Raw genomic sequence first — 16,527 nt, forward strand, 5'->3', positions numbered from 1 at the left:
CAACTTCCTGTCCCACCTGCGGCATGGGCTCCACAACCTTGCCTGAGCCTCGGACACCACTTCCTGACTCTCCGCTGGAGGCAGAGCTCTCCTTACTCTCTCCAGCGCTTGGGGATGGGCTGGAACTTAAGATGGGAGGGACTTCCCTGTATCCCTTGTCCCTCACAGCTATATAGAATGAATGAATGAATGAATGAATGAATGAATGAATGAATCTTTATTTGCATCAGCCATCAACCATAGCAATAAAACAGCAATATACAAATGCTTAGATATATGGACTTTAATGCAAGTAAACATGCTCAAAACTAATTACTCTGAGTATTAGTTTTGTGGCTGAGGCTGTTACTTGGACATAGCTCTGTTGGTTAGAACACTAAGCTGATAATCCCAAGGTTGCAGGTTTGATCCAGCTGCATATTCCTGCATTGCAGGGGGTTGGACTAGATGAACCTTGGGGTCGCTTCCAACTCTACAATTCTATCTTTTTTAAAAAATATATATATATCCACATCCTAAAAACAGTACAAAGATTTAAAAACAAATCCACGCATAAAAATAGTTCCAGTGCAGATGCAGACTGGAATAAAGCTCTATATTTAAGTTATAAGAATTCTACTCCAAGTAAACAAGTTTTGAATAGGGGCATCAAACATCAGTGATGTGACAGTTTCTACTTTGATAAAGATGTGGTTAATCGAAGACATGAAAGTGATAGCACTCAGGGGTGGGGGAAAAGACTTTATGATGCTGGCAACAGTTTTTTGACCTGTAGAAGTAAACAGGATATTCAGCTGGAGTCAAATCTGTCTCTCTTTCAGATTTCAGGAAAAGCTATGAACCAACCTTGCTCACAAGAACTGATCATTCCTGTAAGTTACATCATTTCAGTGGTGCTATGAACTTTAGTCAATTTGTGTGTGTGCATTTTAACTGCTATGTTTATTATGTGTCTCATGGCTTCTCCCTTTACATTATTAATGAGTCAATTATCATTTGTCAATAATTATCCCCAGTGGTTTGCCCCCTACAAATTAGTTGCCCATCCACTCACAAACACAATAATCTTCCTAGAGTATTTTAGTTTCTGGAGCCTGCCAAGCCCTAAACTACCGTCAACTCTATTGGTTGCTCAATTTACACCTGCTAAGATGAGATCAGCCAATATTAGCTTGGGCAAATGAAGATTTTGCTGGGGTAGTCTAAAGTTGCCTACCAGTCATGGATAAGCAGCTACAGTGAGTTGCTTTAATGAGCAGCATTTTTTATATAAGAGAGAGAGAGCTTAAAATCCCACTTTTGAAAAGATGCCACTTCCATTCATTTTTTAAAAGCCAGTTATAAAAATGTGGCAGTTTATGTTTTTTCATTTAAGATAATGTGATTTCTTTAGGAAATTCCTGCCAGTGGAAGAACAGCAAGGAGGGAGCCAAGCTAACTTCTCTAGGAATGGAATTCCAAAGTTTGGGAGCAGCCACCGAGAAGGCCCTCTCCCACGTGCTGGTGAAGGTGACGGAACTGAGAGAAGGCCCTCCCACAAAGATCTGGGGACCCTGGCAAGTTTGTATGAGACTCCTGTCTTTCAATAGCCTGGGCCTAAGCCATAACTGGCACTTTGAAATGTGCCTGGAAACAGATCAGCCAGTGGAACTACAGTGGAACCTCGGTTTACAAACACCTCGGTTTATGAATTTTCAGTTTACGAACGCCGCAGACCCATCTGGAACGGATTAATTCACTTTCCATTACTTTCAATGGGAAAGGTCGCTTCAGTTTATGAACGCTTCAGTTTATGAACAGACTTCCGGAACCAATTACACCCATGCTTCGGGTTAAGTATGCTTCAGGTTGAGTACTCAGCGGACCTGTCTGGAACGGATTAATCCACTTTCCATTACTTTCAATGGGAAAGTTCGCTTCAGTTTATGAATGCTTCAGTTTATGAACAGACTTCTGGAACCAATTGTGTTCATAAACCGAGGTACCACTGTATTGTAACAGGGGAATTGTATACTTCTTGTAGCCAGCTCTGGTCAGCCATCTGGCTGTAGCTCTTTTGAGTTTTGGAGCACTGGAGGGTGGCCCCAGCCAGGAGGGAGGCAGCAGCTGGGGCATGCTAGCCAAATGCCACATGCGTCCCACGCTGTGTCCTGGCTGCATTTTTAGGCAGCACTAGGCCTGTCCACTGGAGGGCACCCTGCAGCCCCAGTACCACCTGTGGCACCCCGCTCCCCCCAAATCTCCCTTCTTCTGCTACCGGGTGCACTAGCTTCAACTGGGCATCCAGACCTGGGTGAAGCTCAGAAGCACCCGCAAACTGTGAACCTGTGTCTTCAAGGGGAGTCGTGTAACCTCATCCAGCACAGGCTGAAGAGCACTTCTGTCTTGTCTGGATTACTGTAAATTTCAATTTGTTCACCCTCGTCCAGGCCATTACTGATGATAGACACCAGTTTCGATGATGAAAGTTGGAGCCAAACATCATCTGGAAGGCTACAGATTCCACATTTCTGCTCTAGAGACTTTGCTGGCATCATAAGGAATATAAACCACTTAAAGGTTTTGTTTATGATTAAGCTGTATCTAAATTAAATATGTAAGGCAGCCTCCCCTTACATGTGCTGGCTCTGCTAAAGGGACTTGTAGTCCAAAATTTGTTTGTGAATCGTTCTTGATGCCCATTAATTTACATTTCATAAAGGAACAAGTAGACAACCCCCATCCCGCCAAAAACAAACAAAAAAACAAAAAAACCTAGAAAATTAAGCACCCCTAACATGGTTGTTTAATGAACTGAAAGGTTAAGTCAATAATTATAGAGCACTGAGTTTTGAAAACACAGGATGTAAATCTTAAGGACTTAGAAGTGGTTTTGTCTATTTTCTCACCAATTAAGTAAGATCCACTTTCCTAGCCTCAGGAGCAAGCAGGTTTATCAGGCGTAAGTGTGTACACATAGCATTAACCATGTTCTGTGTTGCTGCATCTTCCTCCATGGATGAGAAAACAGAAAGATCAACTATTATGCTTCTTACAACCAAAGCAAGCAAGCAAACATAAAATTACCAAACAATCTTCAAGCTTTGCTTTCTGGGCCTGTGAAAAGATAAATGATCCATTCATCATATTTCCATGCAGAAACTTTTCATTTAATACATATTAATTGTTATTAATTGTTAATTATTAATTGTAATAATATTTTTGTTTCCTGCCATAGGGGTCCAGATTTCCTCAATAAACAAGAGGGTGCCTCCCTTACTTGGAAATATTGATATAATTGCAGGGGAAATTATCAGGTTAACACTTCTATATATGATTTAATCCCTTGCCTAGATATTAATTGCACAACCCAATTCTGCTTAGTACCCTGGTGTCATGTTCCCAATCATACCATTTGCATGTGATATGAATTCATTAGTCATGTTTCGTGATATTCAGGATCTGATATGCACATACCACAAAGTCACAAAATTTCCACATGAAAAACCCCTGACTAATCAATTCCTGTCAGGTAATAAATAATGTCAAAAGCCACATAATTCAAAGTGAGTCCAACTTAATTATGGTCGGGAAGTGGCAACTGACCCATTTTCTATTCATATCATATTCATCATGAACCAGATTATTTAAAACAACAGCACAGATTCACATTCAGAAATATGAATCCAAGTTTAGAAATTGATTAATATTGGCTTGCCTTTTTGGTCATTCAGGATAAAACCTATGACTGCACAAACATATTCCAGTATTTTCATAAAACAGGAAAATAATTGTTTTAAACAGGATTCATGGAGAAGAAATTTTTCTTCTAAATCACAGCAACAAGAAGCCTTGAATAAAATCAGACACTGTAAAGTAATTCCACAATACAGTACCTTGGAAAAAACCCAAGATTACTTTGTTCCTAGACATATTCTTTGTAGATAAATGAAGTTTGCATTTTTTTGATGAAGAAACAATGTTTCTTCATAACCCTTAATACAGAATGAAACATAGTTTCACTCAGATAAGCAAAGAAATGCTTGACTTTTTTGATACTTGCATTTATAAACCATGAGGAGACCTTTGTCTGCAACTACCGTATGAAGTTGGGATAACTTGGGATAACATTGTTCTGATCTTTGAAATGGTCAGTGAGAGACCTTGAGGGCTTCTCTATGCCGAACAAGTGCTTTTATACATGCATGCATATAGTCTTCTACACGAGTGCCATTGCTTAGGTAGCCAAAATAGTGCTGCCCATATATAAGAGGGAGGTGCCATTGGTTTCCCTCCCCTCCTCAACTTTTGAATGCGATGTAAGCATGTTTTTGTAAGTGCATTGTTGTCCTTTTAATGGTATAGGAACTGATTACATATTCCTTTATAATAGACAGCATTCTACTCACTGAAGAAGCCAGTTCCGGCGAAACAAGGTATATAACTTGGGTAACCTTGTCTCATCTTTTTTGTCACCATCTGTTGTGGCTTCTCATTTTCATTTGGATAATCCTTTGCCACCGTCATTTGTTACCACATTTGGATGCTCCGTTGTTACCTAAAGTCCTAGATCCTCATTCCCCTACTTGAAAACATATTGGAACTTTTTCATATGCCGTATGGATCTTGGAACCTTTTCATATGCTGTATGGATGCCCTATATGAGCTGTGTTTAAGACGTGATACTTTTTGGACTGATATTTGGACTGAATCTTGTCATACGTTTTTCTATGATGTTTGAATGTCACATATTCTTGTGTGTATGATTTTGTCATTTGGTGTTATATGTCTATAAATTGGTAACTGAGAATATCAGCCAGTTACACTGTTGTATTTCTGTACTTGTTTTTAATTGCAGGCATGATTTATCCCCATAGTATATGTGAATGCATTAGGAACATGACACAAACCCTGCCTGATCATGCCAAAAGCCTATCTAACCCAGCATCCTGTTCTCCCAGTGGCCAATGAGGTGCCCATGGGAAGCTCACAGACAGGATCTGAGCACAATAGTACCACATATATTCCTGAGCAACTCATACTCAGGGGTACACTGTCCCTGATGGTAAAGGTAGAACATAACCATTGAGGCCACTGATAGTTTTATCCTCTATCCATTTGGCTAATCCTTTTTTAAAGCCATCCAGGTTGGTGGCTGTGAATGCACCTTGTGGGAACAGAATCCACAGTTTATCTATGCAGCATGTGGACAATGCTCTCCTCGGGGAAGTGCACCTGGCACCATCACTGTCAGTTTTTAGGTGAAAAAATTCCTTCCGGTAGCACCTTAGAGACCAACTAAGTAGTTATTGGTATGAGCTTCCGTGTGCATGCACACTATGAAAGCTCATACCAATAACAAACTTAGTTGGTCTCTAAGGTGCTACTGGAAGGAATTTTTTTATTTTGTTTTGACTACGCAGACAACACTGCTACCTACCTATAACTAGTTTTTAGGTAAAGGTAAAGGTACCCCTGACCATTAGGTCCAATCGCAGGCGATTCTGGGGTTGCGGCACTCATCTCGCTCTATAGGCCGAGGGAGTCAGCGTTTGTCCGCAGACAGCTTTTGGGTCATGTGGCCAGCATGACTAAGCCGCTTCTGGCCAATCAGAGCAGCACACAGAAACACCATTTACCTTCCTGCCGGAAGGTAGGATGGTAGGTATTTATTTTTGGGTCTTGTGGCCAGCATTTGGGTCATGTGGCCAGCATGACTAAGCCGCTTCTGGCCAATCAGAGCAGCACACAGAAACACCATTTACCTTCCTGCCGGAAGGTAGGAAGGTAGGTACCTACCTGCCGGAAGGTAGGTATTTATCTACTTGCACTTTGACGTGCTTTCGAACTGCTAGGTGGACAGGAGCTGGGACCAAACAATGGGAGCTCACCCAAACCGCCAACCTTCCAATCAGCAAGCCCTAGGCTCTGTGGTTTAGACCACAGCGCCACCCACATCCCTAGTTTTCAGTTGCTTGGCCTATATACCCAGGTCTTTGGTATTCAAGATAGCTTCTGCTGTGATACTCACTTTAGCTACAGCTTGTCCTTCTTATGGGCATTTAAGGAGTTTTGTATTTAAATTTTCTATTTTTCTAAATAATTTTTATTGTTTTTTTCATAATTTTATACAATTTAACATAACCATTTCAAACATTAAAGTGCAAGGTTCTTTTGAATCTTCGGACCTCCTTCCCTCCCTCCCTGGGTTCCATATATTTAAGATTAAATTTGCTGCATCTTTTACCCTTATCCATCTGAATTATAAATAATTCCACATTGCAAGTGTCATTACATCCCTGCCAGAGATTTTAACTGTTTACAGTGGTCTTTTAAATAAATTACAAATTTACTCCAGTCTTTAGAAAATACTTGATCAAGTTGTATTTAAATTTTCTAGTTCTAAATTGATTGTATCTGTTTTTATTTTATCTTGCAAAGTTGCATTGTGACTTTTTTTTGAGATAAAGCAACTAACAAATGTGCTGGTTGTTGTTATGATGATGGTGAAAAGGCTCCTTTGGTCTGTCCTGAACCTTAAAACATTCATTTTTACTGTCTGTTGTCCTAAACTATATCACAGGGTGAGGAGAAAATGAGAAAAGGGAGAGAGGGAGGGGAGGCTCATTGAAGGGAAGGTAAAACATAGATGAATAAAAATTGTCCATATATCCAGTCTTGAATCTGATAAATGAGCGTTGCCTCACCTGCTCTGTTCTTTCCTTGTTCTGTGGAACTAATGTGGCCTGTGACTCAATCAGGTGGCTGTTACTTAAATCCATCAGAAAAAGAAATGTCCTGAGACAGCTTGAAACAAAGAAATGTTAAATTCAATCATGAGACTGTCACTTAAATCAATTAGCTTGATATCCAGAGCCAGCTACAGAGAAACAAATGCAGAAGGCAGGAATCGTCGTTTTCATTTAATTGCAACCTAGCCATTAAAACTCAGTGGCTTCTGCCCCTCCCCCCCCCACATTTGTGGAAGCCTTTCTCCTCACCAGCTAAGGGAAAATCTCTAGGAAATGTTTCATATTGGCATGCAGAGTACTGTGTGAGGACTCAATGTCTGTTGGTCCTCTTAACTGTCATGCCCAAGGGTGCTGGGCTTTGCGGGTTATCTGCATCAAAAGTTAAGATCTCGGATCTGAAACAGGATGGTGAGTCTTGAGTGCAGGTTTTGGGGCTTATATCTAACACAGAGAGATGAACTGCAGTATTTGACCCCTCATTTTGCCAAACTTTTGCTTTAATTACACTTTGCTGTAATTCACGTTTGTTGTGGATAAACTGATGTGTAGCCCAACCCTATGCACATTTACTAAGAAGCAAGCACCACTGGTTTAATTGGGTGCTTACTTCCAAACAAGCATGCTTAGAATTGCAATGTGCTCCTGTTTGCTCACTGCTGTTTACCTGCTACAATTAAATGAGTTTCCAAATCAAGCTACAGTCCTAAACCCACATGTAATCCGAGTATATTCATGCTTACTCAGATGTAAATCCCATTGTGTAGAATAGGACATGCCTTATGAGTGGGCCTTATGAGTGATAGCCTTAGACACCTGCTTTGCAATCAATTTAATGTATATCCTCCAATAAGAGCATAAATATATTCTCTTGGAATCTCAGCAAATTGCTAAGCCTAAATTGCAGGTAGAAGCAAGGCAACATCTTAAAAATTACACCAAAAGTAAAGGTAGCTTGGTTGGCTCTTACAAAAAAAACAACTCCATATGAGAGCTGTATCTTTATTAGGCCAAGCAAAATGTCGTTAAATAAGGTAGTGGAAAGCACCTCATTTGAGTGTCTACAGTACTAGCTTCACCCACACTTCCATCTTACCAATGCAGACATGGATGGCTTGAGTAACACCAGCAACCTTTTTCTCCCCTCATACCCCTTGAATTTTCAACATCTAGTTTGATTAAGAGTTCTGTGGAACTTGAAAGCTTGCACGCTATTTTATGACCTTTTGATTGGCCCAATAAAGGTATTTCCCTCATAATTTCATAACTATAAAAATTTCATAATTTTAAAAACATGTATTTCTTTTTCACAGTCCTGTTCCTTCATTAAAGTTCATCCTGAAGAGATTTCCCCCAAATCCCCTTACATTACCAGTCTAGATGGACCTGTCCTCAGTGGAGTGGGCCATGTTAGAATGATGTTTAATACATGGGCACTGGTATTCCTCGTGTATTTGTTGAATGGCACACCCCTGCTGCTGCATGGATCAATTTTTCTTAATATTTTCTTATACATGGATTTATATTGATTTTATAGCTGCTTACCAGTTAGGAATTCCTGGGAATTGTATTTGGTGGTCCCTTGATTTTCCCTTCAACTATAATTCCCAGCATTTCTATCAAGCCTGTTTTTCAGCCTGTAGCTGAGATAGAGATGATCCAATAGAAAAACAGCAAATAAAAATTGTTAAAACCTTTTCCTTGAGGAGCTTAGTGAAACTTAGTAGATTTGATCTGCTCATCATGCCAAGTGATACTTGATCTCATCAAAAAGTTTTTCCCTAACTAGAACTGTAGTTCACTGATCGATATACACAAAATGAACTGACATTTTAGTTGTCATGCAGATGCAAAGGGACAGGAGGTGACAAGAAAGGGTGCAATTGCCTAAAAATACATATTTTGGCAAAACAAGTCTGTTAATTGAGTCAGACTATGTTTAAGAACTCTGGAATTTAGACAATCTCATTGTGTTTTGATGTTGAAGGATGTTCATACACCAGTTATCAGTTGGATTATTTGATCTAGGGCTATCTTTCTCTTGTAGAGATAGTTGGCCTTAGGTGTGATTAAGCTAGTACTCACTTTTTTAAAAAAATAGCATTTTGGAAAACTTTCCCATTTTTCCACTCGTCCTGAAAACACACATTACTAATGTTAAGGATGTGCTGGTCTGGAGCAATATGGAAGGGGGACAGATTGAGTTAATACTGAACTTTAAGCTACAGTCCTCACTTACCTATGAATAAGACTAAACAGTGAGATTTCCTCCAGAAAAAGCCTGTATCTGACTGTACTGCAGGATTTCAGTCCCAACTATACTAATTTTGGATTAAGCCCCACTAAACTTAAAAGGAACTTTCTTCTGAGTAAACATGCGTTCTCCCATTTTGCCTGTAAGGATATTTTGGTCAAGCCACGCCCACCTACATCGCGTATTTGCAGGCACCGCAATGATAAATGACATTTGCAAAGGCACAGGGCTTTGTGAACGCTGACAATCAGCGCCTGCAAATTCCTGTCCTTTAGCCTGCATTATTTGATTCCAATCTACGTGGGCAAAGAGAAAAGGATCACGTGACATTGTGACATGATCAATCGGTCGACAGGTGGCAATCTCATCCAGATGTCAAATTTGACCCCGGGAGCGGTGGGCGGGGAGGTGAGGTTAGGATCTGGCGAAATCCAACTCCCCAACCGTCATGTAAAGTACTAGGTGTGGCCTGTGGAAAACCGCAAGAACCTACCAGTGTTTATCGCGAAGTCTCATCAAGCACAGTAGGTATTTCTTCCAAAAAGGATTGGTTTGGGATTAGGTATTTACCAACCAATGGACCTAAATACATGAACTAAAAATGAAGTTATGAGAAGCGTGGAGGTGGTGAAATCGAGTAAAAGGAAGACATTTTAAATAGTAAAGCTTCCGATCCAATAAACAAAGTACGTTTACTCTAAAGTAAATACCATTACCTTAAATGGGGCTTACTCGTAAGGACTGCAGCATCAATCTACAGAAATGACCAGCTTTATTTGCCTATTTTTGCTGCAAGGTGCAGACAAATTTTCAACTCACCACCCGCTTTTTCTCCTACCATCGGTTTACTGTTTGAGAGAGGGCAAAGAGCGAAGTTACTTATGTTCCCGCGCCTCTTTATCTGGCAGCTTGAAGAAATTAACACGATCAGTTCCTAAACTCAAGAGAAAGTCACCGACCCAATTGTTCCCTTGGGATAAAAAGGGTACGGTTCGGATGAACCATTCCAATGAGTTCAAGATAAAGGGATCTAGTTTTGAGCCGAAATTGGCACGATCCAATTTCTTGCACACTGTTTCCTGACAGTTCGGTTGACGGAATTGTCAGTTTGCTTTGTTACGATAATAGACTAATTGCTTTGAAGCATCTCTTTTCTCTTTTGATCGCCTTTGACTGAATGTGCGATCCTGAAATGAGGGCGAGGAAGGGAATGGGGTGCTTTCTTTTTCTCCCGGAATAAAGGTCCTTTCAAGTGCTGCTCAAGAATCTGAGAGTTGGAGAGAGAAAATACTTACGAGGTGATTTGTAAATAAGACCGTTTTTTTTTTAAAATGGCACAATTTTTGAAGAAAATCTCCAGTATCCTCTTCCGTTTTAACCTCAAACTCTTCCGTTACCCCAACTTGCCCACCCCAGAGCCCGAGTCGCAGAGCTCTTCCGTTACCCCAAGCAAAGGGAGGCTGTGTGTCCTAATTGGAACACACAACCTCACTAGTGGTGGAGATATTCAATAATAACTTTTTTCACGGTGCTGGAGTTTTTCCAATAGGAATGTGGGACCGGGGACCTCAAAGGAAGAGATGAGTAACTGATCAGGGGAAATCAAAATCAACCTGAGTTAATTTGGAACGCTTGATTTCATTCGGCGCCTTGCTGATAAACTTAAAACCATCACGGGGCAGATAACTCCTCTTCTTTCCCTAGACCTTGATCCTCCTTTGCAGTGTGTGGATACAGTGCTAGAGACCCTGCAGCAGCATTTGCCAACCTGCCCTCCCCCCAGTGCTTTAGACCCAAACTCTCATCAGCCCCAGCTAACACGACCAGCGTTCAGAGATAGCGGGAGAGCCCAAAAACAGCAGGTCCGGTAACAGCAGGCGGGCACCAGGTTGCCAACGGGTGCCTTCTGCAGAAATACTATATACCCCCAGCCTGTGCACTTAGGATAAAGTGTTTTTGTGTCCTTACACAAGCAAGGCTGTGACTGGGATCACAACCTACGTACACCTCCTACCTGTTCTTTCCAAACCTGTTCATTTATTGCCAGAATTTTTTTAACTCACTATTGAGAGGAAAGGCAGTTGGAACGCCGTCCTTTATTTTCAAACCAGCTGTAGTGAACAATCACATCATTTTGCAAACAATACCCTTTCCAAAAGGAAAGCTACTTTTACTAGATCCCGGGACCCATGAGCCAAAGCCTCACTGGGGGGGGGGGGTCGGAGTTGCAGAATGGGGTGGAGTGGAAAATTCGTTTGTACGCAAATCTCCTCTTGACTGCCTTCAGCTTTCTTCACTTCAGCGGTTTAGTTTAGCGGAGAGTGGCCAGGGGGAAGAGAAATCGAGCGAGCCCTGCATCTAGAGAGCCCTGCTTTAGGGACTCCTGGAAAATTGTCCAGCTATAGGGAGAAACTGCCTGCATTTAAACAAACTTTCTGAAGTAGCCTACTACTAGTATCTGAAATAGTATTATTTGGAAAGAAGTGGTGTTGGGATCTTGAGATTCGAGTGCCAGTTATCTGTCTAATTGTATGTTCATGTTAACTGCTTTGGGAGAGGTCTCCCACAAAGTCTAATACCTTTAATATGCCACCTTATAATTACAGATATTGGCTGGAGGTAAAACCGACCCTGCTTTACTTCCATACAGTACACATCTCAGTCTACAAACTTCCAGCTTCCAGGCAGAAGTCTTATTTAAAATGCCCACTTCTCCAGGATCCTTGTAGCAGCACCGAGCGGACCCGACAGGGAATTTGAAGTGCGAATTGTTTGACCAGCTCTCCATTCTCCTGTTTGGCACAGGGAAAGCTGCCTCGGACCAAGCCAGACCATTGGCCTATCTTCCTCAATGTTTTCTACACTGACTGGCAGAGACTCTCCCCCAAGATGCTGCGAGCTGAACCGGGGACCATCTGCTCTACCTTCCGGAAGGGCGTTGGGTATATTATATAAAGTTATAAACACACGGCGAAGCCCACAAGGTAGGAGGACACAATCATTCATAACCACCTGAGTTATTTTATTACCGAGCTGTTTCCAAGTCAAACGTCTACTGGGGGTTCCCCAAGTCCAACCCCCTTCTGTACAAGGACCCCTTGAAGGAAGCGAGTTCGGAGGTGCCGGGCGAGTCGCCTTGTGGTGAGCTCTAAGGGCAGCCTCGCTGGCTCTGTCCGATGCGGAGGTTACAAGCAAGAAGAAGAGAAGGGGGAAAGGGGCAACGAAGGCTCCAGCGGGTACTTAAAAAAACAAAAACAAAACCTCGCTCAAAGTTCCCAGGCCTGGTTTCTAAAAATGCTTCAGTCAATAAATTACAATAAATAGAACCGAGGGATCCAGTCCGCTCCTGCCTCCCTTCCAGTCCACAGAGTCCCTCACAGCTCCGGATAGGCTCCCCCTCCTCCCGCGGCTGCGCAGTAGTAAGCGGCAGCAGAGTTCGCCTCCGAGGCCTCGTGGCCCGCGTAGGGAGGGAGGCCCAGTTCGCCAGGCCGGCAGCCGAAAGGCAGATACTGCTCGAACTCGGCGCGGTCCACGTCGGCCAACAGCTCTACGTCATGCGGGGGAAGGTGCTCCAAGCCGACAGCGGCGTCTCCTCGACGGCAAGGTTGTTGTTGCTGCTGCTGCTGCTGCACGGGATCCTGAGCAGAGGCGTAGGCGGCGACTGGAGCCGCGAAGCGGGCGCGGAAAAGCCCGACACTGCTGCCCGCAGGGGCGCCATTGCAGGGGTACTCGGCCCCGGGGGGCGTCGGGTAGCCGTAGGGCCCCAGCAGGCAGCCGCCTTCGTCGGGCTGGTGAGGCGGGAAAAAGGCGGGCTCCGCGCAGGCGCCGCTCTGCGACTCTGGCTCTGGGGTGGGCAAGTTGTAGCTCCCGAAATGGGCGCCCAAAGCCGGCAGTGGGAGAGACGCACAGTCCCGGTAGTGGAAGTTCCCGCCGGCGTAGCCCGGCTGCTCGGGGTACGGGAGGCCCAGCCCCTCGCAGCCGCTGCCCGCGTCCATGGACAGCCCCAGCTGGTGCTGCGGGTGGTGGTGGGGGTGGTGGTGCTGTTGCTGCTGCTGCACGGGGAGGAAACCGCTCCCGCCTTCGGCCGCGCCGTCGCCGCGCTTGAGGCGCTTCACCTGCTTCCTCCGCCGCGGCCGATACTTGTAATTGGGGTGGTCGCGCATGTGCTGCAGCCGCAGCCGCTCCGCCTCCTCCACGAAAGGCCGCTTCTCCTCCTGGGTCAGCGCTCGCCACGACTGGCCTGTCAGCGCGAGGAGAGAAGGGAAAAAGAAGGTTTAAAACAGACGCCCACAATTCAGCCTCGACGGGTGCCAGTCATTCCCCCCCAAACCTAGCCACACTCTGCCCGATGGCCTTTCACGCTTTGGCACTGGTCTTCCCTCAGCCAGGCAGGAAAACAAGTCAATTGACAACGCAGTCCCTAACATTTACGTTAATCCCATGCCAGCCCTCACCCCAAACCTCGGCACACTCTTTGCCTGCTGGCGTTTTCTCGCCGTGGCGCGGACTTTCCCGAAGGCAGGAAAAAAGTCAACTGACAGTCCTAGCAATGCCTGCTCAGAAATTGATCCCATGCTCCAAGGTAAATGGGGATACAACTACAGCACTAACCATCGCCTCCCACACCACCTCAGCCCTCTCGGGGATGGGCAATCTGTGGCCCTTCAGGTGTTTCTGGATTCCCAGCTCCCATCAGCGTGAAGCAACCATTGGTCAGGGGTGATGGGACCTGGGGTCGTCCAGCAACTTCCGATGGGTCACAGGTTTCCACGCTTTGCTCAGCAGCGTGTAGACAAGAGGGATGCACCTTCGTGGATACACCTCTTCGGAGCCGGGCCGGTTTGTTCTGTATTTCGGGGGGATTTCAGGCTGCAGTGAGGTAGCCAGCATTGATGGACGACCACAAGCAGCTTGCTTAATAACTAGAGTCTATGTGACACCTGTATCCAGGCTTAAAACAAGTGTAGACCCTTCGGGAGTCGGGATGGCAGAAGACTATGTGGATAAACAACGGCAGCTGGCCGGCCTCGCACCCCAAACCCAGCAGCGCTGGCATTGCGAAGAAACGCAGGCCAGCCGTCCTCCCGATTGCGAAAGAGCATTTCCCTTCCAGTTCCCCGTGCCAAAAAAAAAGGCACGTCGGATTATAGCAATGTAAATACAGGTAAATCTATGTCGCTGGAATCAGAATCTTTGCCGTCGGACCTTCCATTAACTACGTCGAGGTTTAAGCCTTTTCAGCCCTCCTGCTCCCATGCTGCCCTCTTAGCCAAACCTTTGAAACTCCCTCATGCCCACCCTGCCTACGTGGTGGGCGGGATCGAGGGCGAGAGCGGACTGGGAATTGCTGCTCTGTCCCGTGAGCTCCAAGCTCCCGAGTTATTCCTTCGCGTGGCCGAGCCAACTTCCAAGAGAAGGAAGGGGCCTTGCGGAGATGGCAGTTGCTTTGGGGGGTGCTCCCACGCATAAAGGCCAATTCCTAGGGGGCGACGTTCCTTTGGAGCCCCCAATAAAATATCCCCCGTTGATGGGCATTGCCTTTCACATGGTGTACATGCCCCACGTCATGTGATCGATTATGCGGGTAGGGGCTTCCTTGCCCCCCCCCTATTTTCAAATTGACACATCTGCTTTCGCGCAGCTACTTGGAACCCCTTTGGATTTACTTCCAAGGGAGCATGCGTGGGATTGTGTTGTTACTCTGTTGATAGGTAACAACAGCAAGGTCTATGGACTTTCTTTGACATTGCCATTACAGTCCCCGTCCCCCCGCCCCGTGCCTGTTGCCAAGCCTCCCGGGCACTTACCTAGCATCTTGCTGAGCTCGGCGTTGTGCAGATCTGGGTTCTGCTGCGCCAGCCGCTTGCGCTCGTCCTTGGCCCAGACCATGAAGGCGTTCATGGGGCGGCGGATGCGCGCTTCCCCTTTTGCCCGGCCCGGGCCGCCATGCTGGCCTGCATCAGCGGCGGTGGCGGCGGCCGCCTCGCCTTTGCCCTTGCCCTCGGCCAGCGGGCTCAGCGACTCTGCCCACGGACACTGCATCATGAGCGGAGGAGGGAGCGAGCAGCGTGCTTGCGCTTGGTCGTCGCTGCTGGCGTATCCAGCATCGGGGCTGCTCATTGCCACGCTGCTCCGCCGGACCCACCCGCTCCTTGCCCTCTGTCCTCTTCCTGGCGCCCCCACAAGGCAAATCGGGATGGCTCGCTGGAAGCAACGCTTGGGAGAGATTTCCTAGAGACACTCGGGCAGTCCGCGCTGGCTCTCGACTAGCTGGCCACTGTCAACGCGCGGCTTCGTTTAAACTAAGCCCGGGCCAATCGGCTTCGTGGGCGGGGCCGGAGACCGTCGCAGCGGGCGAGCAGAGGACCAGTTCCATCCGCAATTCACCTGTATGGGAGCTGGCCAGGAGTAACTTTTCCAGCGACAAGTGGATTTTTCCATGACTTGGGGCTACGTGGAAGTAAATTCCATTGAGATCAATGGGATCTACTTTCAAGTTAAGGGCGATTGGGCTCAGAATGAGAGGGACCCGAAGGTGACTTGTTACAGGTGACCGAAGAGGATGTTTTTGCTTGGGATCACGTTATTTAAGTAGTTTGTTTTTATGAGAGGGAAAATGAACCTCTTTCGACCTATTTTATCTGTTTCCTGTCTGCTGGAAGTGTTTTCTAGACAGGAAATGTCATTGGTAAATCTGATGGAAGAAATACATTTTGAGAACGGGCTTTAAGAAGTGCATTTATAATATTTAAGCGTTACATTTGTACATGATACGTTATCGTGTATCATAATTCGCTAAGCTTTTATATCGCATGGGTACACGCACACAAATGATGGATTCTAACAATATATATATATATTGTAAATGCAAGTATCATATTTATTACGGAAAACTATGCTCTAAATGTACTTCTTTTGTTTCTCAAACTGCTGCTGATGCTTCAGTTGGTATAATTAATTTAGAGTACTTGAACTTTAACTGGTTCATTTCCGATTATTTCAACAGCAGGAATGCAAGCACGTTTTAAGGGGTTTAAGTTTTTTCGCACTTAAGGGATTTCTAACATTTCAGCACAATATTTTGCATTGTGTTTTTTACAATGTATATTAATGCACAAAATGAACAAGAGTATCACCTTATACTTTTAACATACTTTTAACCTTGTAACCTGCTCTGCGACTTGCTGGTGAAGGGCAGGTAATGAATTTAATCGTCTTCGTCATCATCACGCCACCTGCCAAACCACTATTGTTAACTCAACATTGCGCGGTTATGTAGGGGGTAATGAAAATCTAGGACACTTGCTTCAAAGAACCGGAAGTAAACGGTACTGATTTCAGCGAAAAGGACTCGCAAGCATAGTATTTACGTTAGAAGGCGATGCAATTAAATGCACTGATGCTTACATGCTTTGAATTCGGATCTAATATTTTTTTCCTGAAATCAGTGGTACTTATTTCAGCGTAGTACCTTCATTCCTAAATACCCTTACTGGAAAATAAGCTCCACAGCGGGACTTGCTTCCGAGTAAGCATGTTTTGAGT

General features: G+C 44.9%; 1 protein-coding gene across 1 annotated transcript; it reads right to left on the minus strand.

Annotated features, from left to right (window-relative positions):
- Window positions 1-11,983: 11,983 nt before the first annotated feature.
- On the minus strand, window positions 11,984-15,336 carry SOX17 (SRY-box transcription factor 17). The gene is made up of 2 exons (XM_035125661.2): window positions 14,790-15,336; window positions 11,984-13,222 (listed from the first exon to the last, which is right to left on the minus strand). The coding sequence occupies exons 1-2, from the start codon at window positions 15,100-15,102 to the stop codon at window positions 12,357-12,359; spliced, it is 1,179 nt and encodes a 392-aa protein (XP_034981552.1). The 5' UTR covers window positions 15,103-15,336; the 3' UTR covers window positions 11,984-12,356.
- Window positions 15,337-16,527: the final 1,191 nt, after the last annotated feature.

Source organism: Zootoca vivipara, chromosome 8 (assembly GCF_963506605.1).
Source record: "Zootoca vivipara chromosome 8, rZooViv1.1, whole genome shotgun sequence".
In the NCBI taxonomy this organism is placed as follows: domain Eukaryota; kingdom Metazoa; phylum Chordata; class Lepidosauria; order Squamata; family Lacertidae; genus Zootoca; species Zootoca vivipara.

Excerpts from the sequence above, each read along its gene's own strand:
- SOX17 (XM_035125661.2), bottom strand. The coding sequence starts at position 15,102 with ATGAGCAGCCCCGATGCTGGATACGCCAGCAGCGACGACCAAGCGCAA. Across the intron at positions 13,223-14,789 it reads CGAGCTCAGCAAGATGCTAG|GCCAGTCGTGGCGAGCGCTG; the intron begins GTAAGTGCCCGG and ends TCGCGCTGACAG.